The 22,398-nt window shown below is 32.5% G+C and overlaps 3 protein-coding genes and 1 pseudogene across 3 annotated transcripts; 1 reads left to right on the top strand and 3 right to left on the bottom strand.

The window, feature by feature from the left end:
* Positions 1–1,269: 1,269 nt before the first annotated feature.
* LOC100798211 (F-box/kelch-repeat protein SKIP4) lies at positions 1,270–4,764 on the bottom strand. The gene is made up of 3 exons (XM_003528809.5): positions 4,668–4,764; positions 2,948–3,455; positions 1,270–2,012 (listed from the first exon to the last, which is right to left on the bottom strand). The coding sequence occupies exons 2-3, from the start codon at positions 3,436–3,438 to the stop codon at positions 1,415–1,417; spliced, it is 1,089 nt and encodes a 362-aa protein (XP_003528857.1). The 5' UTR covers positions 3,439–3,455; positions 4,668–4,764; the 3' UTR covers positions 1,270–1,414.
* Positions 4,765–8,603: 3,839 nt separating this feature from the next.
* On the bottom strand, positions 8,604–12,002 carry LOC100784812 (F-box/kelch-repeat protein SKIP4). Its single transcript, XM_003529896.4, has 3 exons — positions 11,839–12,002; positions 10,103–10,612; positions 8,604–9,372 (listed from the first exon to the last, which is right to left on the bottom strand). The coding sequence occupies exons 2-3, from the start codon at positions 10,591–10,593 to the stop codon at positions 8,778–8,780; spliced, it is 1,086 nt and encodes a 361-aa protein (XP_003529944.1). The 5' UTR covers positions 10,594–10,612; positions 11,839–12,002; the 3' UTR covers positions 8,604–8,777.
* Positions 12,003–13,319: 1,317 nt separating this feature from the next.
* LOC100798737 (F-box/kelch-repeat protein SKIP4) lies at positions 13,320–16,617 on the bottom strand. Its single transcript, XM_003528810.5, has 3 exons — positions 16,402–16,617; positions 14,531–15,040; positions 13,320–14,027 (listed from the first exon to the last, which is right to left on the bottom strand). Exons 2-3 carry the CDS (start codon positions 15,019–15,021, stop codon positions 13,430–13,432), a joined length of 1,089 nt encoding a protein of 362 aa, XP_003528858.1. The 5' UTR covers positions 15,022–15,040; positions 16,402–16,617; the 3' UTR covers positions 13,320–13,429.
* A 4,930-nt stretch (positions 16,618–21,547) lies between these two features.
* LOC100785338 (kiwellin-1-like) lies at positions 21,548–22,107 on the top strand (annotated as a pseudogene).
* The last annotated feature ends 291 nt before the right edge of the window (positions 22,108–22,398 follow it).

Consider the following 22,398-nt stretch of genomic DNA (forward strand, 5'->3'; position numbering starts at 1 on the left):
AAAATTGAGTTTTTCTTATAAATTAAAGTAAACTTATGCACATAATTTTTACAAGAACTCTTTTATCTAATAGCTTAGGAGCATAAGTTATACATAATTCATTTTATCTTTTTATTTTTCTCTCCTACAAATACATAAAGAGAAATTTATCAGAATAACACCTTATTTCATAATCTATATAATTTAACTTGTGTTTTGATTTCATGGATAAATTAGAAGTATCTCAACCGAATGTAAAGATTAGTCCCTATTGAAATCTTTAATTAGATATTGATCTTTCTGAACAAATTATTACTTTATACGCATAAACTTAAATATATAATTTCTAACCAAATTAATGAACATAGTTATCTTCCAACAATACTTATACAAAGGTTTTTTAGTTCTTATTTAATGTACACTTAGCATACTTTGCATACAACTATCACTACTTACTCCGCCGTAACTATCCTTTTAACTGCTTAGCTCATTTGTTGGTTTTACCATGCGCCTTCTCAACCGGTTTAATGGCTCTATCAACAGCTTGGGTGTGCATCACAGGTGCAGATATTAATGAAACTTGATTCGCCAATCAAGTTAGCATATTCAGAATTTGGAAGGGCACATCAGGCACGTGATTTATTTAGAGTGTCATAAAAGAAGCCTTCGGGATTAACAAAGCAACTTCTTTAAAATTGCTCATAAAGAACCTATACAAAAAATGTTCATAATTTTGACCGTAGTAGTACAAGTCAAGGAGAAAAGCAAAGAATGTTTACTTCTGTTTTTGTTTTCTGATTTCATTTTTAATTAGAAAAAATGCCACATTTTTTTGTATCTGTTTTCAATTTTCATAAATCTGTTTCCTTTAAACAAAGAAACTTGTTTTCATTGTTTCCTATACAAATCTTTAAAAGCAGGAAACAAATTGAAAACAAAATGACAATTTGGTAGTTACAAATGAAAAAAGTAAATAAAAACAAAATGTTTTCTCAAGGTAAACAAACCCTTAACAACATATTCTTTTAAACACATTCTACAATTAATTGAAACTTGTTGAGAACAAAATTATGTAAATCTCACTCCTTAATGAACCTCATTCATAATTTTCTAATTTTTAAGAAATTTTAAACAATAGATGTATTAGAAGAAAAATATTAGAAATTATTACTCGTGCACTCTTCTATAAAAATAACTTGTTCAGATTCATATTTTGCGTAACTATGTAACAAGAAATATACAGGACTCCAACAGTGCATTCCACACATGCAAGTAAAACACTCCAAATCATGCCACACCACTAGGATTGTCAATTTATGGAAGATTCATGTAATTTACATAAAGTCATAAGTTCAATCCTTGGTACTATCATTGTACCAAGAAAAAAGAATTATGTAACATTGATACATGTCATAACATAATAATACACAATGCTTCAGATTGACAAGCATTTACAACTTATTACATTGAAATCCGATAATAATCCAGGTATAGAAGAACCCATCATCACCTGACCCTCATTCCCCAAATCACCAACATCGACAACCACAGTGCTAAGCGTTTTCCCAACAATAAAAATGCTTTTACCAACTGCAACAAGCTGACAAGGTGGTCTAGTAAGCAAAGGTGAAAGCTTTCCAACAGGTATCCACTCGCGTCTCTCTTTATGCCACATCATTAACCTAGTTCCCAAACTCTGATCCAACACATAAAGGGTACCATAAACAACAACTGCAGGACCTGTCCATCCTGAAACCATGTCAGCATCTGCATACTGCCACGTGCCACTTGATGGTTCATATACAACAGCAAAAGCATGAGGAGCTACATCCGTATGTCTGGCACATCGGGTGTATATCTTCCCATCAAGAACCACTGAATCTTCAATATCAGAAGCAATATTAGGATCTATATGGAATGTCCAACACTTTGTCAAAGGGTCAAAAGTATCCCAAGAATTATCACTTGAATTTGAAACTAATCCCCCAATAGCATATAGTTTTTCATCCAAAACTTCACAAGCAAAGTAGCACCTGAAAGTTTTGTAGAAGAAAACAGTGATCTCTACATTGCCCTAGGGGCTAAAATAAGACATGAAGAAAACATGCAATTTCATTTTTTAATAGTGAAATATAGACAGCTAAATTTGACAAACAAAATATATAGTACATCATTCTTTGACCATATTATGAGAGCATGATGCCAAATTAGTTCTTGATGAAATACTTAAAACTCAGGCTTGAAAAAAGCTCTGAAAGGGAAAAAGTGAATTTACAACACAAAGATAATTGTGTTTTAGAAATGAAGAGAAATTTTGTTTCTTAACAAGGTTAAACAAGTAAGGCATAAATCCCTAAGATTCAATTTGGATGACAGAATGGGAATTATAATTCAAAATTTTAACTTATCTTTGGGTGTTGCAAAGAATTAGGACATATAGTCAGAATTCTGTAAATTCATTTCCAGCTCTAGTTAAAATTCTAAATTCATTTTTCTTAAAATATGGACAAGCTTAATAAACAGGTCTTGTGAGAAGGAAGAGAGAGGCCAAGAGGACATTGGAAGAAGTTATCAAGAGAGATCTCATGGTAAATAACATTGCTGAAATTTGCTTTAACCAAGTCGAATGGTGTTATGTGATCTATGAAACTGACCTCAATTGGTGGGGTAAGACTTTGTTGTTGTTGTTGTAAGATAGATAGAAGTCACTAGTCATGACAAGGAATTATTTGGATGTCATATACATATAAAACTTTCTCTCCAAATATAATTATAAGTTTGTGGCTTAGTTACAAGTTTTCTGGTATCCACAAGCCTCAAAAAATTAAAGTAAAAGCAAGATTGCAAGAAATCTACCTAAAATGTATGATGAAAACCCTAGCAGATTGATATTACCAATTCTATTTCACTAATCTCCTCCAACACTTACTGACTTGGCTTTCCAAAGAATAGACATAAGGATATTTACCTAGCATTTGACAAGGAAGCAGCTTCAACCCAACAATTTGAGGATGCATCATATGAATAAGCCTCATCCGTAGAATCTAGAAACCCACTACAACCACCCAATAAGAATAGCTTATTTCCCAAAGCTTCAAAGCCCATGCCTTTTCTATTTGAGATGTGAGGTGGAAGACCATCAAGGAGCTTCCAATATCTTCTTGAGGTGGTTGGATCCAAAACATAACAGAAAATCTCATTTGATTTGTCCCTGCACAAAGCATAGATCCAGGTCTCATCAAGTTTGTGCTTTCGGCGATAATGATACCACTCTTCACTGCAAATTAAGTCCCTCCATCTCTTTGAGACACACTTCAGAACAGAATGATATTTTCTAGGAACTCTTGCTAGGCACATAAGAGAAAGATCATCTGGAAGGCCACAGATAAGTAGGGAATTAGTGGCTTCTATTTCATTGACACTATTTGATGATTCTTTTCCATCATCTAAATGCTCCATTGTATAGTACAGAGGACCTGAAAAAGAAAGGATAAATGTTGGTCAAACTCTTATCAGATTAAAATTTCACTTGTGGTTGTACATTGTACAACAAACATGTAGCCATTATGATCACAAGCCAAAATAAACAACTTGGCAGATCCTAACTTCAAAGGGTGTGTGTCAAGTGTAGAAACAAACAAGGTCAAGTTTTGTGTGACCAGCACTGTACAATTTTTAAGGCTTAACATTCACATTAAGACAGTGAACAAATAATGTGATTAGACCTTTTTTTAAATTCACTGCAATCAGCTTACAAATCACACTAAACAGACAGACTGCAGACTGAAATAACGTGCAAGCTGACCAGCGTTTAATTAAAAGTATCGAATAATGAAATATCAGCTTCCAACATTGCTTAAAGAATCTAGCTAGAAAAAAATCCTGCTCCTTGGGCATACATATGTCCATAATTTCTTCATTATACCCCCCTACAGAACATGAACACGTGTGGCTTAATCATGATGTGAAATCTGGCCACTTTCTTTATAAAACACAATTTACAAAAATACGTCCTTTCCATTCTGCAGACATTAGTTTTCAAAACACAACCAGAAAACAAACTCCTTTTTTTTATTATCAAATTATATCAAACATGTTACACTTTTAACTTCAAGCATAATATTTTCATCCTACTTAAGGGCCAAAAAAGATCAATTACCAAGTTACATCTAAATCACATAGCAAAACATAAGCAGGGTTCCCAACTGCCCACAAATCCATAACAAGGATGAAGAAACCATCAAATTGCAATCACATGCTTAATAATCATTCTCAGTATCAGAGTAAAAAAATCAAAATGTACTCCTAAAATAAAACCCAGTACATTTCAGTTTCTCAACCTAACCTTCAACCCCCTCTCTGAATTTTCTTTTACAAAAATAGAGCTAAACCAAATGCAAAACAAGAAACAACCCATTCAAGAAGAAGTAAGAGAAAAATAACGCCAGTACACAAACCTTCCCCCAATTTCCCATAAATGAAAAACACAACGTAACCGAAAGCAACAAATGCAAATTCCAGATCTAAAAGCAAAAGGGACACAATTTTTTTTTCTTTCTCGATTGCAAAAGGTTCAAACTTGCAAGTAAATGCTGAACAATCCGGGAGACATAACCGAAGATCGAATTAGTGAAAGGAAAAAATCGATTATTTTTGTGTTAGGGGAGAAATGAAAAAGAGAAAGTCACCTTGTGACGGAAGTCGGGATTCGTCCGATAAGTGCGCGAAACCAAAACAACTCTAACCCAGTCCAAGATATACTTATATACTATCTTCGCCGTTTTAATATTTTATTTTATTGGTTAAATAGATATTTTCATTCATGCACAGCACAAATAAATTCGTCAAAATTTACATTTTAGTTTTTTAGAGTGAAAAAAATTAGACAAATTCAGTGGCATTAACAAAAGAGCCTGCCCAACACGTTTATAGATAAATTTGTCAGCACTCTATACATTTAAAAATATAATCATTTTTCTCCCTAGATGTGTAAAGCGTTCAACAAATTCATATGTGAATATGTCATATAGTTTATTTCATTAATGGTAACAGATAAAATTATTAGATTAATAGATTTGTTGCACTATTTTTCATTTTTGACGATTAAAATTTAAATTTTGAACTTTTGAGAACAAATTTGTTAGCGTTTTATATATTCAAAAATAAAAATAATTATTTACCCTATTTTATTTATAAAAGAAAAGGCATATAGACTTTGTTGTTTGAAAGTGTAAGGTGTTTTCACTCTAGACTATCTAGTCTAAAAGTAATAAAATATAAAAGTCTTTAAAAATATAATTTCTACTTGCTGTGGACCAAAATTAATAAGTCCCGTAATTTAAGAGATAATGTTAACATATTCAACAAACTAAAGTGATAATAGATAGTTATGTATATGAACTTTTTTTGAAAATTTTATCACACTCAAGAGCTAATATAACAACGTTTTACGCTCCGGGACTAAAATGGTGAATTATTCTTTTTTTTCTTTGTTTTTTATGATAAAAGTGTAGAGAAGAGGATAACCCCACAGTATAAGGTAGGAAAAGTGTTGGACTTAAAAAACACTTATAAAAATATCTATGAAACAAGTTGAACTTGCAAGATATGATATATGAAACTTGTCTCATCGAGCATTTGTTTTGGTGGAGAACCCTTTTATTACATGTGATGTGATATAGTGTGTTTGATTTAGTGGAAATCTTTTATAGCGTGTTTGGTTTTGTGGAAAACTCTCTCATTGCATGTTTGGTTCGATAGAGAACCCTCTCATTGCATGTCTTATAGCATGCTTGGTTTGGTGAGAAACCCTTAATTAAAACACATACTCACTTTACTATATTGATCTTGTGAGGTTTTTTTTGGAGTAAATTACACATGTCTTTCTTTATGAGATTTAAAAAAATTATACATATTTTTTTTTCTGTTTTTAAAACCTACACAAATCCTCTAAATGTTATCTAAATATTGATAGTAAAAAATTATGTGCGTTGATAATTTTGATTAAAAAATATATATATATTTTTCGTCCTCATAAATATGAAAATGTTCAAAATCCATCATTGCAAAAAAATTATTCATTTTTTATACTTGCAAAATTTAAATTTGTTACTTTTTGCCCCAAGCTAGGTTTGGGTACATTCGAACTTACATGTATATTGTTGTACGAAGTGTTAGGTTTTTCAACTTTTTTACATTATTTTTTTAAACTTTTTTTAATCAAAGTTGTCAACAGATGTGACTTATTAGTATCAAATGCTCAAATGCTCAGATGATATTTAGGGGGTTTGTGTAGATTTTAAAAACAAAATGAAGACATGTGTAATTTTCTTAAATATCAAGAAAGACATATATAATTTCCTTAAATCTCGAGGGAGACATGTATATGTTTTTCAAAAGGAGGAAAAATATATATAATTTTCTTAAAATTTTCTTTTATTGTCCTTTATTACTAAGATTCCATAGGTGTTAGGTATATTTATATCTAATACTAAGTTGAGAAATAAAAAAAATGATAATCAATTTTGAAATTAGGTAAGAAGGATTAGGGGTGTAAATGAGTGTGGTTCACCTGCGAACTGAATTGGCCCAATCCCATCCAAACAGTTTGGGTTGGATAATTTTTGTGTTTAAGTTGGACCCGAACCGAACCAATCAAACTCGTTGAGTTTTGTGTTGGGTCACGAGTTTTAATATCTTAACCCGTTGACCCGTTAATTTGCATTAAATTATTATTATTATTAATATATAATATAGTTTTTAAATTTTTAAAAATCAAATACTATTGACTATTGATTACATAGACTTATCGACTTGAATTGAGTAAGCATCAATACATCCTTAATGAGGATCAAACTGACAAAGGTTTTATTGATTAAAGTCACTTTAGATAGACTTCTAAAAATATTTTGAATCTATTAACAAAGAGTAGGTCTCATTGGTTTGGGTAAAAAAAGTATTTAGAATTCATCCTCACTATGGTTATTGAAATTCTTTGTCTCGAATATGATATGCTTAATTTCCTATTCTCATGGATAGATAGATAAGAGTTAGTGGAGAAGGGTGTGTTAGCATCACCAAATTTTCTTTTTGATAATTTTTTTTATCAAGAAACAATTGTATCTAATTCATTTAATAACAATTTTAGCTTATAAAAATATTACATTTTAAAGAAGAACATACAAATTTAATGTTTTAACCTATTGACCTAATCCAACCCAAACCGTTTACAAACGGGTTGGCTTGTGTTGGGTTTCATTTTTTTTCTTGAAAAACTGACTGAAATCAATTCGTTCAAGTTTAATTGGATTGGATCATGGATTTGATCAAATTCAACCTAAACCGACCTGCTTACACCCCTAAGAAGGAGAGGTATATGTAATTTTTATTTTTTTTGTTACTACTTCAAGAGATAATATTTTGCAAAACAAATTCCACAAATCTATTACCTACCTAAGAAAATAAGGAATGTCCTTGATATCTATCAACACCTGGTTAATTTTGCTTTTTGCTTAATTCTTGTTCTCGTGTTTTTACGTTTCTGATCTATGGTATAGTAGACTTTACTCCTTGCTTTCTTGATTTGTTTTGGTATACCACGTCAAGGGTTTGACCGTTCTTTCTTAGTTGTTCTTTCTTGTATTTCAACATGACCATTCTTCTCACTGTTGGCAGATTTACAAGTGGTGTTCTTCTTTTGAATCAAAAGACTTCTTGCATTTCAAGTCATGTATGTGTCCTCTTTATCTTAGTTAAGGTAGGTTTCAAGATTAATATTTTTTTAGCATTTCTGTCTAGGCTTGTTACCAGCAATTGTAATGCTTTTCCATTTCAATGAGAGAGCCTAATTGTTCTTTGTTAGTTTTCTATTTTATATACGAAAATATGGTCTTTCTTGTATACCTATTAACACCCTGCTAAATTTGTTTCCTGCTTAATTGTGGTTCTCTAGTGTTTTGAGAATAAGACTGGACTAGTCAATCAGACCAGACAATCAATCATGGAACCGCTTTGGAGAAAAATTGGTCAAAGAATCGAAAAACTAATAAAAACCAGTTGAAAACTACTAAAAAATTCACAGCGGATCAATAACTTATTATAACAACATTTTGATTTTTTTCTTAAAAAATAAAAAATTCAACTTAAAGTATTTACAATTTACTTTTTTATTCTAAGTGTAAACTTATTATAGTTATTTAGAGCATCACAAAAGATTCCTTCAACATTGCAAAGCCAAGTGAACAATTACGAAGAACATAGATTTTGGGAGCAATAGAGCAGAACAACGAGATAGTACAACAAACTATTGTCACACAATTTACTAGAAAATGTTATTAACAGTCATATTTTGGATAATAAAAAGTCATTGACACAAGTGGATTACTAATCAAAAGTCATTGACACAAGTGGGTAACTACATGTGTCCCTTAATCAATAACCAAAGTTTTATCTCTGATTTTATTCTCAAAGTGGACCTACCCAGAGAAAAGGAAATTGAGTGTCAAATAGAAGTAACACGTACCTCTTGATTATACTTTAAATAATATTTAGAATAACTATGTAACAAGAAATAGGAGTCAAACAGAGCAACCCACACAAATAAGTACAAATACACACAGCCCAAATTATGTAAAATACTACTAGGATTGACAATGCAAACTGTGCCGGATTTGAGTAATTTACATATAAGCCAATGGTTCAAACTTCAGTACTATGATTGTACCAAGAAAAGAAAAAAGTTTCATGTAACATTGATGCATGTTTCATAGCATAACACTACCCACAAACTAATTAATGCTTCAGTTTGACAAGCATTTAACACTTGTTACATTGACATCAAATAATAATCCAGGTATAGCAGAACCCACAATCACCTGATCCTCATTCCCCAAATTATCAACATCAACAACCACAGTGCTAAGCACTCTCCCAACAACGAAAATGCTTTTACCAACTGCAACAAGCTGGCAGGGTTGTCTAATAGGCAATGGTGATAGCTTTCCAACGAGTATCCACTCGCGTCTCTCTTTATGCCACATCATTAACTTAGTTCCTGCACTCTGATCCAAGACATAAAGGGTACCATCAACAGCAACTGCAGGACCAGTCCATCCTGAAACCATGTCATCATCTGCATACTCCCATGTGCCACTTGATGGTTCATATACAACAGCAAATACATGAGGAGTTACAGGATATCTGCTACATCGGACGTATATCTTCCCGTCAAGAACCACTGAATCTTTAATTTCATTAACAATTTTAGGATCTGTCTGAGATGTCCAACAATTTGTCAAAGGGTCAAAAGTCTCCCAAGAATGATAACTTGACTTTGAACCTCCTCCCCCGATAGCATATAGTTTTTTATCCAAAACTTCACAACCAAAGTTGTACCTGAAAATTTTAGTAGAAGAAAACAGTGATCTCTGAATTGCAGTAGGGGTTAAAATTAGGACTGACGAGGACAACATGGTATTTGAACTTTTAATAGCAAAATATAGACAGCTATAATTGACAACCAAAATATATAGTAGATCTTTCTTTGACCATATTATGAAAGCATGATCCCAAATTAGTTCTTGATACAGCCATCAGTTTCCTTCCTCCTTATTCCTACTTCCCATTCTTATTCATTAAAAAAGGAGAGTCAAATATGTTTTTAGTCCCTGTACTTCTAGTAAAAATTGGTAATAATCCTTGTTCTTTAACTTTGATCAATTTGATTCTTGAACTTTAGAAAAACAGTGGTTTTTGTCCCTCCTCACAGACGATTTTCACTGTAAAAATGGACGATAACCATTCCTTTTGTAAAGTTCATGATTAAATTGATCAAAGTTGAAGTTTGGGGACTAAACCATATTTCACAAAAAAAAAAAAAAAAGACAAATAGAAGTCACTAGTCATGACAAGGAATTATTTGGATGTCATATACATATAAAACATTTTCTTTCCAAGTATAATACTAAGTTTGTGGCTTTGTTTGTTAATTCTCAAAAGTTCAAGTAATTGTAACAACTCTACCAATGAAAATCCTAGCAGATTGATATTACCAATTCAGTTTCTCTAATTTCCTCCCACACTTAATGACTTGGCTTCCCAAATGAATAGAAATAAGGATACTTACCTAGCAGTTGACAAGGAAGTAGCTTGAGCCCAACAGTTTGAGGAAGCATCATATGAATAAACCTCATCAGTAGAATCTAGAAACTCGCTACAACCACCCAATAAGAATAGCTTATTTCCCAAAGCTTCAAAACCTATGCCTTTTCTTTTCGAGATTTGAGGTGGAAGGTTATCAATGAGCTTCCAGTATCTTCTTGACAAGGTTGGATCCAATACATAACAGAAAATCTCATTTGATTTGTCCCTGCACAAAGCATAAATCCAGGTTTCATCAAGTTTGTGCTTTCGGCGATAACAGAACCATTCTTCACTGCAAATCAAGTTCCTCCATCTCTTTGAGACACACTTCATGACAGAATGATATTTTCTTGGAATTCTTGCGAGGCACATAAGAGAAATATCATCTGGAAGGCCACAAATAATTGGAGAATTAGTGACTTCTACTTCATTTATACTATTTGATGATTCTTTTCCTTTATCTGCATGTTCCATTGTAAATGGTACAGAGGACCTGAAAAAGAAAGTGAAAATGTTTGTAAAACTCATGGATCAAAATTTCACTTGCTCTTTCAACTCATTTGTGTGCACATTGTATGACTAACATCTAGCCATTATGATCCCAAGCTGAAAGAAATTCCGTGGCAGACCCAAACCTTACCAGTTGTGTTTCAAGACAAAAAAGATCAAGTTTTGTGTGATCAGCTCTGTACATTAATAGTGTACAAATCATGTGAATTGACCTTTTTTGAATTCATTTCAATCAGTTTACAAGCCTCACTAAACAGCCTGCAGACTGAAATCATGTGCAAGATCACCAACGTTTATTAACATGCTGAAGAAGGAAATATCAGCCTCCAAAAATGTTTAAAGTTTCTAGCTATTAAAAAAAATCTTTCCTTCTCCTTTAACCTACATATGTCCTTAATTTTTTCAGTATACCCCCCTACAGAACATGAAAAAGTGTGACTTCAGCATTCCATTTTGCGGGCATTGATTTTCAAAACATACAACACAACCAGAGAGTGCAAATATGCACCAATATATGAAATGTATCCTATACGACGGTACAATTATTCTAAAAATATATATGATTCAATATATAACAAAAAAAATCAAAACTAAAAATTAGAAAGTATGAAACGTTACATCATAAATTACTTTCTATTATTTATAAATAGGAATAGTATTATCAATCTTATTCCTTTCTTGAAATCATCCATAAAGAGGACAATTTTCCATGTTTCTATTTTTGGATATTCATAAATTTTATTATAGGTTTGGATAGTATTGGTAAAGTATCCAAGAGTATTGATATTGGATAAGGATCTGTGAAGCAAATTGAAGTGCTTCATGAGGAGAAACAAGCTTCTTTTATCAAGTTATATCAAACACCTCTTTTAATTTCAAGCAAAATATTTTCATCCTACTTAAGGGGAAAAGGAGATCAAAGCACAAGTTGCATCAAATCACATAAGTATAGCATAAGCAAGGTTCCCAACTTCTTTACACACACCTCCCACAATTTCACATAAATAGAAAACACATCGTAACTGAAAGCAATCACTGCAATTCCAGATCTAAAAGCAAAGGGAAACTCAATTTTCTCATTGATTGTAAAAGTTTTCATCTTGTACTGTATAATCTGGGAGACCTAAATTGAAGATCAAATGAGTGAAAGGGAAGATTCAATTTATTTATTTATTTTTGTGTTAGGGGTAATAGAAAAGAGAAAGTCACCTTGTAAGGAAACTAGGGATTCATCTGAGAAGTGCGCAAAACAAGAATAAATTATACTCCAACTCAGTTCCAGGGAAAGTTTTAGTATCTTTCCCAATTTCCTAATGTTTTTTTTCCTTTTTAAATAATAAAAATTCTAGGAGGAGAGGATAGTGCCGCATTATAAGGCAGAAAAAGTGTAGTACTTTAATAACATTTATAAGGATGTCTATAAAAGTTGAAACTTTTGACATGTAGCATACAAAATCATAAGACTTTAAGAATATTTATAAAGACATTTAAAAAATAAGTCGATTCTTTGAAATGTAACATATAAAATTGTCTAATAGCTAGCATGTTTGGTTCGGTTGAGAAACCCTCTCACCATGTGTCTTATATAGTGTTTGGTTTACTAGAAAATCTTGTCAATGTGTGTCTCATAGCCTGTTTGGTTTAATAAAAAAAAGTGTAAAACTTTAAGAACATTTATAAATATATTTACAAAACAAGTTAAACCTTTGACATGTAACACACGAGACCATAAGACTTTGAATATTTATAAAAATATTTATAAAACAAGTTGAACCTTTGACACATAACATATAAAAACAATAAGACTTTAAGAGCATTTATAAAAATATTTACAAAATGAGTTAAATCTTTGATACGTAACATACGAAAACAACAAGATTTTGACACATAACAAATTGAACCTTTGACACATAACATAATAAAATCGGCTATCTAATAGCATGTTTGGTTTAGTGAAAAATCCTTTTATAGCATGTTTGGTTTAGTGAAAAATCCTTTTACCACGTGCCTTATCATGCATTTGGTTCAGTAGAGAAATGCTCTCACCGGGTGTCTCATAGCATGTTTGGTTTAGTAGAGAAATGCTCTCCCAACTCGTCTCATGGCATGTTTCATTTTATGGAGAAACCTCTCTTTGCATGTTTTATAGCATATTTTGTTCGATAAAGAGGTCTCTGATTGTGCGTCTTATAATGTTTGTTTCAGTAAGAAACACTCTCATCACGCTTATTTTATGTGAAAATGCTTAATACTATATTATTGATTTTTTTTCTTAATAAATGAAAAATCAACTTAAAGTATTTGTCATTTACTTTTTTATTCTAAACGTAAAGTTGTTATTGTTACTTAGAGCATTGTAAAAGATTCTTTCAAGATTGCAAAGCCAAGTGAGCAATTACGAAGAACATAAATTTTGGGAGTAATAGAGCAGGGCAAGGAGATACTGCAGGAAACTGTTGTAACACAATTTATGAGATTATTAAGATTCATATTTTTGGCAATCCAAAGTTGTTGGCAATGGAGATCGATCCTTGACTTGGGAATGAAGTTGTGACTAAAAATATCACTTTATCCCAAAGTGGACTGACCCAAGAAATACAAAGTAGTCAAACAGAGTAACCCACGCAAATAAGTACAAACACAGTCCCAATTATGCAACATACCACTAGGATTGACAATGCAAATGCCGGATTAGAGTAATTTACATATAAGTCACACGTTCAAACTTCAGTACTATCATTGTAATATGAAAAGAAAAAAGTATCATGCAACATTGATACATGTCTCTTAACATAATGCTTCAGATTGACAAGCATTTAACACTTAATACATTGACATCAAATAATAATCCGGGTATAGCAGAACCCACAATCACCTGATCCTCATTCCCCAAATCACCAACATCAACAACCACAGTGCTAAGCACTCTCCCAACAACAAAAATGCTTTTACCAACTGCAACAAGTTGAAAGGGTGGTCTAGTATGCAAAGGTAATAGCCTTCCAACGGGTATCCACTCGCGTCCTTCTTTAAGTGATATCATTAACCTAGTTCTTCCCAAACTATGATCCAAGACATAAAGGGTACCATCAACAACAACTACAGGACCTGTCCATCCTGAAACCATGTCATCATCTGCATACTGCCATGTGCCACTAGATGGTTTATAGACAACAGAAAATACACGAGGATTTGCACAAAATCTGGCACATCGAACGTATATATTCCCATCAAGAACCACTGAATGTTTAATTTCAGAAACAATTTTAGGATCTGTCTGAGATGTCCAACAATTTGTCAAAGGGTCAAAAGTCTCCCAAGAATGATCACTTGAATTTGAACCACTTCCCCCGATAACATATAGTTTTTCATCCAAAACTTCACAAGCAAAGTTGTACCTGAAATTTTTTGTAGAAGAAAATAGTGATCTCTACAGTGCAGTAAGGGCTAAAATTAAGACTGAATAGGACAACATGCAGTTTTTATTTTTCAGAGAAAAATATAGACAGCTAAAATTAGCAGATTTTTCTTTGACCATATTATGAAAGCATGATGCCGAATTAGTTCTTGATACATGCATCAGTTTCCTTCCTCCTTTATCCCGGTTCCCATTTTCATTCATAAAAGAGCACAAGACAGATAGAAGTCACTAGTCATGACAAGGAATTATTTGGATGTCATTACATATAAAACTTTTTATTTCCTAGAATAATACTAAGTTTGTTGCTTTGTTTCTAGTTTGCTGGTATCGTAGATTCTCAAGGGTTCATGTAACTGCAATAACACTACCTAAATCTATGATGAAAATCCCAGCAGATTGATATTACCTATTCTATCTCTCTAATCTCCTCCTACACATACTGACTTGGCTTCCCAAAAAAATAGAAATAAGGATACTTACCTAGCTGTTGACAAGGAAGTAGCTTGAGCCCAACAGTTTGAGGAGGCATCATATGAATAAACCTCGTTTGTAGAACCTAGAAACTCTCTACAACCACCCAATAAGAATAGCTTATTTCCCAACACTTCAAAACCCATGCCTTCTCTTTTTGAGATGTGAGGTGGAAGACCACCAACGAGCTTCCAATATCTTATGGGGTCAGTTGGATCCAAAACATAACAGAAAATCTCCTTTGATTTGTCCTTGCACAAAGCATAAATCCAGGTTTCATCGAGTTTGTGCTTTCGGCGATAACAGATCCACTCTTCACTGCAAATTAAGTCCCTCCATCTCTTTGAGACACACTTCAGGACAGAATGATATTTTCTAGGAATTCTTGCCAGGCACATAAGAGAAATATCATCTGGAAGGCCACAAATAATTGGAGAATTTGTGGCTTCTACTTCATTGTCACTATTTGATGATTCTTTTCCTTTATCTACATGCTCCATTGTATACAGTACAAAGGACCTGAAAAAGAAAAGGAAAATGTTGGTAAAACTCTTATCAGATCAAAATTTCAATGCTATTTCAACTCGTTTGTGTATACATTGTACAAAATAATCTAGCCATTATGATCCCAAACTGAAAGTAATGTCATGGTAGTCCCAAATCTCAAAGGCTGTATGTCAAGACACAAACAAGATCAAGTTTTGTGTGATCAGCTCTGTAAAATTTTTAAGGCTTAGCATTCACATTAAGACAGTGCACAAATCATGTGATTTGAACTTTTATATTCACTTCAATTGGCTTAAAAGCCTCACTAAACAGACTGCAGACTGAAATCATGTGCAAGCTGACAAGCGTTTAGAACATGTTGAAGAATGAAATATCTGCCTACAAAAATGTATAAAGTTTCTAGCTATTGAAAAACAATCTCCTTCCCTTTCAACCTGCATATATGTCCTTATTTTTTTCAGTATAACCCCCCTACAGAACATGAACAGGTGTGACTTAAGCATGATGTGAAATGTGGTCACTTTCTTTACAAAGCACAATTTACAAAAATATGCCCATTCCATTTTGCAGGCATTAATTGCAAAACATACAACACAACTAGAGTGTGCAAATGTGCACAAATATATGATATGTGTCCGATATACGACGATCCAATTATTCTAAAAATATATAGGATTCGACATGTAAAAAAAAATTAAGAACTTTCTTGGACATTATTAAAAATAAATAAAAAAATCTGAATCATTATTATCATAGATTACTTTTTATTATTTACAAATAGTACTATCAATCTTATTCCTTTCTTGAAATCACCCATAAAGAGGACACTTTCTATTTTTGGTTTATCAATGGACAATGTTTCCATGTTCCTATATTTGGATTTTCATAAATTTTATTATGGGTTTGGATATTATTGGTAAAGTATCCAAGGGCGTGGGTATCGGATACGGATCCCTGAAGCAAATTGAAGAGCTTCATGAGGAGAAACAAAAGTTATACCAAAGACAATAATACTCTTTTAACTTCAAGCATAATATTTTCATCCTATTTAAGGGGTAAGACAGATATATTCACAAGTTGCATCAAATCACATAAGTATAACATAAGCAAGGTTCCCAAATTCTTTACACATACTCCCCAGGCTCCCACAATTTCACATAAATAGAAAACACATTGTAACCGTAGCAATCACTGCAATTCCAGATCTAAAAGCAAAGGGGAACACAATTTTCATATTGTTTGCCAAAGTTTTGATCTTGCAAATAAATGCTGAATAATCTGGGAGACCTAAATCCAAGATCAAATGAGTGAAAGGGAAAATTCAATTTATTTATTTATTTTTGTGTTAGGGGTCATGGAAAAGAGAAAGTCACCTTGTAACAAAACTAGGGATTCATCTGAGAAGTGCACAAAACAAGAAAAACAACCCCAACTCCAACTCAGTCCTGGAGATATTTTTAGTATCTTCCCCAATTTCCTAATGTTTTTGTTTAATAATAAAAATGCAGGAGGAAAGGATAGTGCTGCAGTATAAGGCAGAAAAAAGTGCAGGATTTTAAGAATATTTATAAAAATATTCAGAAAACAAGTTGAACCTTTGATTCACACACAAAATCTCAAGGACTTTAAGAGCCTTCATAAAGATATTCACAAAATTAATTGAACATTTGACACGTAACACACGAAACCGCGAGATTTTAAGAACATTCATAAAAACATTTACAAAACTAGTTGAATCTTTGACACGTAACACACGAAACCGTAGGACTTTAAGAACATTAATAAAAATATTTACAAAAATAATTGAACCTTTGGACGTAACATCATGACTTTAAGAACATTCACAAAAATATTTACAAAACTAGTTGAATCTTTGACACGTAACACACGAAACCGCATGACTTTAAGAATATTCACAAAAATATTTACAAAACTAGTTGAACTTTTAACACGAAACCGCAGGACTTTAAGAACATTCATAAAAATATTTATAAAATTAGTTGAACCTTTGACACGTAACACATGAAACCGCACAACTTTAAGAACATTCATTAAAAATATTTACAAAACTAATTGAACATTTGACACGTAACACATGAAACCGCAAGACTTTAAGAGCATTCATAAAAATATTTACAAAACTAGTTGAACATTTGACACATAACACATGAAACTGTAGGATTTTAAGAACATTTATAAAGATATTTAAAAAACAAGTTGATTCTTTGACAAGTAACCTACAAGACTGTCTACTAATGTGTTTGGTTCGCTGAGAAATCCACTCACGTGTGTCTTATAATGTGTTTGGTTAAGTGGAGAATCCTCTCGCTGCATGTCTCATAGCCTGTATGTTTGGTTCAGGGGAGAATCCTCTCACCTTGTGTCTCATAGCACAGCCCACTTTTTTTTTGTTTGCGTCCAAACCCCTCATGTCTACAAGGAGCACTTTGAATCCATCCCCTTCTTTTTTCTTTTTGTTTTTACTCATATTTGCTATTTTCTTTTCAGCAGAACTAGATTAAATTGCACTTGAAGTTCAGTCATAAATGTATGTGGATAGCAGATACATACATAGGAATGCATTTATGAATAATACTATTTGTCCCTTAAGCTTAAGATTTCCACAGCTTTAGCTTAGGCATCTAACATTTTAAAAGAGCTATCCACATGTTCTGGAGCATAAAACAAGCTTAAAGCAACCAGAACAGAGTCTTAACAAATTAAAGATTGGTAAATTAACGATACCCCACAGTGACTTTCCAAAATTCTATTAATTGAAAATTCCTCATAATACGCTCATCAATGTTCTCCAGTTTGAGAAGAGTAAAGAAAAGAGATGTTAACACTCAGATAAATGTCTCCTGGTGCTCACCCATGCTCAATGTACCTGTTACTATGTTGTATGAACACGGATTGCTGTTACTTGAAGTAACAAGGAGTTTATTCCAGAGAATAGGGACTAAATGCTTTTCTGAGCAGATTTTGTAGATAAATTCTAATTACATGTGAAATCCAATCCAAATCAAATATAAAAAACACAATGGAATTTGTGGAGTAAAAGCTGAAAACCCACTACCTACCTACACTTGAGCCTAACAATAGAACTATGGAAATCAGAAGTAAACTGAGTGGAAACAAAAGCAATAAGAACTAAAAATTCCAAGAATACGTGATAATTGTAACAAGGAAAGAATAAGCAGAAAAATAATATGAAAACAATATATTGAAAGGCAAAAAATAGATGGACAATGTTTTAACAATTAACTTGCCAATTTCATTAGATTATTGTTCTTTGTAGATCTGACACAAAACAGAAAATAAAACCAAAACTCCTAAAATTAGTGCTCTTAAACAGAAAACATAAATAATATCCCTTAATTAACAACCTGGTCTCTTGACCAATTCTTCACCAACATCCTAGCTGGAGTACTAAGGCATTTCCCAAATTCCAACTTGGTTTGCTTTAGGTGTAAAAGGAACAATTGATAGGTCGTGCTTCCTTACTCCACCACTAATACGATATCAACATCTCTGATTAACACCACCATTCTGATCATCCAAGATATTAATTTCAAGAACTTCAAGCTTAGGACACTTTGCAAGAAGAAGTTCCATAAATAAGGAATCAGCGTGTTCAAGAAAAAGCTGTAGCTCAACTAAATTATCAAATACTGGAAGATTAAGAATAGAAGGGTCCATCTCTTCCCTAAAATCACCCAATGACAGAAATTCAACACCACACAGTCCATGGAGAATGTCTGAAACAAAATGGTTAACTTAAAAATCGTATTATACACTGTCATATAAACCTTCGCTTTCACAATATTTGGCCAATGATTCTCCATGAAGTCTGAGATAAAATCATAATCACAACCACTCTGTATAACAAGGCCATAGGGCCATTTGCATAGGAAGACTTAACAAGAGAGTTACGCACAATCTTCAACTCACGATCACTTCATTTCTGCTTCAGGTGAAGCAGTTCAAGGGCCAGAGATCGATACGTTCCTACCATAGGAGAAGCAGGAATGCATCTCCACACAGTTGCACGTGAAAACTCTTGAGATTAAGGAGACGAACATCACAATCACAGGGAATAAGGAGATCCGAGAGGCCCTTGAGCTTCAAGGTGACAATTGTGGTGCAGGTGAACAAGTTGACGCAGAAAAGCATGCTTGTACGGTTCACATGTTCAACTTTTCTGGCTACGACTGAGACCCATTTATCCACATCCACCTAGCATGAGCAACAAAGATCGTTGTTGCATTTGAAACTGAATCTTGTGATCTTTTCTTCTGCATGGATCCAATAATATATTGATGCCCTCGAAGAATTTCATGGTTGGATTCAAGAACTCAATGTCGAGCAATGGAACCATGGTCCACATTGCTTACTTGATATATTAAGGAACAAAAGGATGTGACACAGAACATCGTTCTGTAATTTGCTTATTCTATCCTTTGCTTTTCTCTCAATCGTCAAACACGCTCCCATGATCAAGTGCAGGGTTCTTGGGACTCACGAACATGGGTGGCTTCAGCAAAGTATATACCTCCGAAATGGGTGGTTTGAAAAGGTATTTACATGGCTGTAGTAGGCACTTTCTACATCGGTTATGATAAAAGAGTTGATTATTGGCAATCAAATGCTAATACCTGATGATGAATCAGTGCTGAAGATAAAAGAGTAGAAAGTCGATTAGGTCTAAAGATTTGTAAGTGATATATAATTTAAATTAATTTCACTTTTTGGCCAACCAATGATCGTAAATTAAAAATGTTATTCATTGATATGCGTACAAATTTTAAATTATAATTCCTTATTTTATGTAAGTTTAAATTTGATTTTGAAAAAAGGAATTGCTTTCAATTTAAATTATAAAAAATGATTTCAAAACAACTGATATAAGTAATTACTTTTAATTTAACTTATAATTGTTTTTCAATTGGATCCTTCTATTTATTTAACTACGGTTATGAAAAAATTGTCCACATATTCAAGCCTACTTTGAGTATTCTGATGCAATATTATAAAAACGTTTTACGAGTTATTTTTTAATAAGAGAAATTTAGGAATTTTTCTTTAACAAGAGTTTTTTAGGAGATTTTTTTTTTTGCAACCTCTGAATTGTTTAAACATATCTATTATAAATTTAATTTTAATAAATGTTTAAAAGCAATTATCATTAGTTAAAAATAATCTTATATTACAATATAAATCATTTAATAGGAATCTAAAATATAAGTTATACGTTCAAAATATTTTTTTATTATGAATTTTAATTATAATATAATGTATATATACAAAATAAATATTTAGGAATTATTTGATAGAAAATAATTTGTATTTTTGTCTTCTATTTTCACTTTTCTTTTATAGAAAATGTAAGATTGAAAGGTGGAAATCCAATTCATACAACGGGTCGGAGATTGGGTCTGATCTCAAGGTTCCACGATAGAGCACATGCACGGTGTTGGTGTCGTTTTCCTGCAATCTAATTAACTACATTCCTGAAAATCCAATAAGATTGCCTGGAAAAAAAATTAATAGTTTTAATTATGAATATACTTTATATACCTATGAATAATACTGTTCAAGCCTTTATCAATAACATTCTTAATTAATCAAGCTTGATAACCTTTCCCCAGAAAATAAAATTATACATCTTTATAGTATTTTCTGAACTTGGTCTTTGATAAGTATTATATGCTGGATTTTTTGTTTTATTTTTTTAAAAAAATAAAACTAAATAGGGATTTAAAGAGTGAGAATTTATAATTCGAATAAAAGGTTAAATTAATAATATATAGTTAGTATAAATTAACAATTTAGTAGTCATTTATGAACTTAGAAAATCAAGGAAAAGCATACTCGTCTAATAAGTACAATATTTCTGTAAAAAAAAAAAATACGTACAGTATTATTAATATTATTGCAGAATTAATTTAGTACTAATGATTCACCTTAAATTCTTAATTAAACCAGCAGCCCACCAACTCGATCACCTAAGGTTCACTAGCACATAATCAATTTTAATATTAAATAATCATATAGATGCCATATCATATATGGTTCAACGACTATGGAAAGCCAAGTGACAACAAAATAGAGGCCTTTAGCTTCAGCTTTGAAATATCACAACTTGCTGGAAGCTTAGAACTCGATAAGTGGGATTTTCATGTCAAACATGGATCAAATAAATTGTTCAAAGAAAGCAAGGATATTTACTTTAGACGGCACATACAATCACCAATAATGCAAATAAATATACTTTTAATATGTATTTTTGTTACCAAAATCCAATATAGTATTGAGGTATGCATGGAAGCTTGTACTATAGTGGTCCTTTTCTAGCAGAATCATTCAGTAACGAAACTCCTCTTTCTAAAATAAATATAGTAAAAACAATTAAAAAAGAAGATAGGGAGAGAACATTACACCTATAAATCTCCATCTAAATGCCACCCTTTTCTCCAAGCACACTGCAAAACAACATAGAAAAGAGAAAACATATACAAAATGAAGGTTTCTGCATCAATAGCATCCTTTGTTCTGTTGCTCATTCTAATTTGAACAAATTTTTTGTGTTCTGAAGCCCAATAGTGTCGTCCTAGTGGTAGAATCAGAGGACAGAAGCCTCCTCCTGGAGAATGCAACAAAGAGAATGATTCAGATTGTTGTGTACAAGGAAAGATGTACACAACATACAAATGTTCTCCAACAGTTTCAAGCCACACCAACTCACTCTGAATAGTTTTGAAAAGGGTGGAGATGGAGGTGGCCCTTCAGAATGTGACAACCAGTACCATTCTGATGACACACCGGTAATCGCACTTTCCACTGGATGGTTCAAAAATAGGAGTAGATGCCTTCACAACATCACCATCAGTGCAAATGGAAAAAGGGTGGTGGCCATGGTGGTTGATGAGTGTGACTCTACCATAGGATGTGATGAAGATCATGATTATCAACCCCCTTGTTCCAACAACATTGTTGATGCCTCCAAGGCTGTGTGGGGAGCCTTAGGTGTGCCTCACAATCAGTGGGGTGGATTAGAAATTACATGGTCTGATGCATAATGTAATGCTATTATACTAGTACATGCATACCTTCTATCTTTCTGTGCTATGTGTTATGTTGGTTTATTTGTCTAGAGTGTCATGTAAAAATTGTTATTGTATTGTAATATACTGATATATATCTTTGCATGGTATTGTTTTACATTTTTTAACTATATTAGATATCAAATTTGGAAGTGTTGGGTTGCCAATTAATCAAAAAGGAACTCGGAGGATAACTGTTCAAGTTGATTAGGGTAGAAAAAAATTAAACAAACATTTTAGTTCGGAAATATATTGGTGAAACCAAAT

The sequence above is a fragment of the Glycine max genome, chromosome 7 (assembly GCF_000004515.6).
Source record: "Glycine max cultivar Williams 82 chromosome 7, Glycine_max_v4.0, whole genome shotgun sequence".
NCBI lineage: Eukaryota > Viridiplantae > Streptophyta > Magnoliopsida > Fabales > Fabaceae > Glycine > Glycine max.

Bases quoted from the DNA above. Each gene is read 5' to 3' on its own strand.
- LOC100798211 (XM_003528809.5), bottom strand. From the start codon at position 3,438: ATGGAGCATTTAGATGATGGAAAAGAATCATCAAATAGTGTCAATGAA. The intron at 2,013-2,947 runs GTAAATATCCTT...CAAAACTTTCAG, and splicing joins GCTTCCTTGTCAAATGCTAG to GTGCTACTTTGCTTGTGAAG.
- LOC100784812 (XM_003529896.4), bottom strand. From the start codon at position 10,593: ATGGAACATGCAGATAAAGGAAAAGAATCATCAAATAGTATAAATGAA. The intron at 9,373-10,102 runs GTAAGTATCCTT...TAAAATTTTCAG, and splicing joins ACTTCCTTGTCAACTGCTAG to GTACAACTTTGGTTGTGAAG.
- LOC100798737 (XM_003528810.5), bottom strand. From the start codon at position 15,021: ATGGAGCATGTAGATAAAGGAAAAGAATCATCAAATAGTGACAATGAA. The intron at 14,028-14,530 runs GTAAGTATCCTT...AAAAAATTTCAG, and splicing joins ACTTCCTTGTCAACAGCTAG to GTACAACTTTGCTTGTGAAG.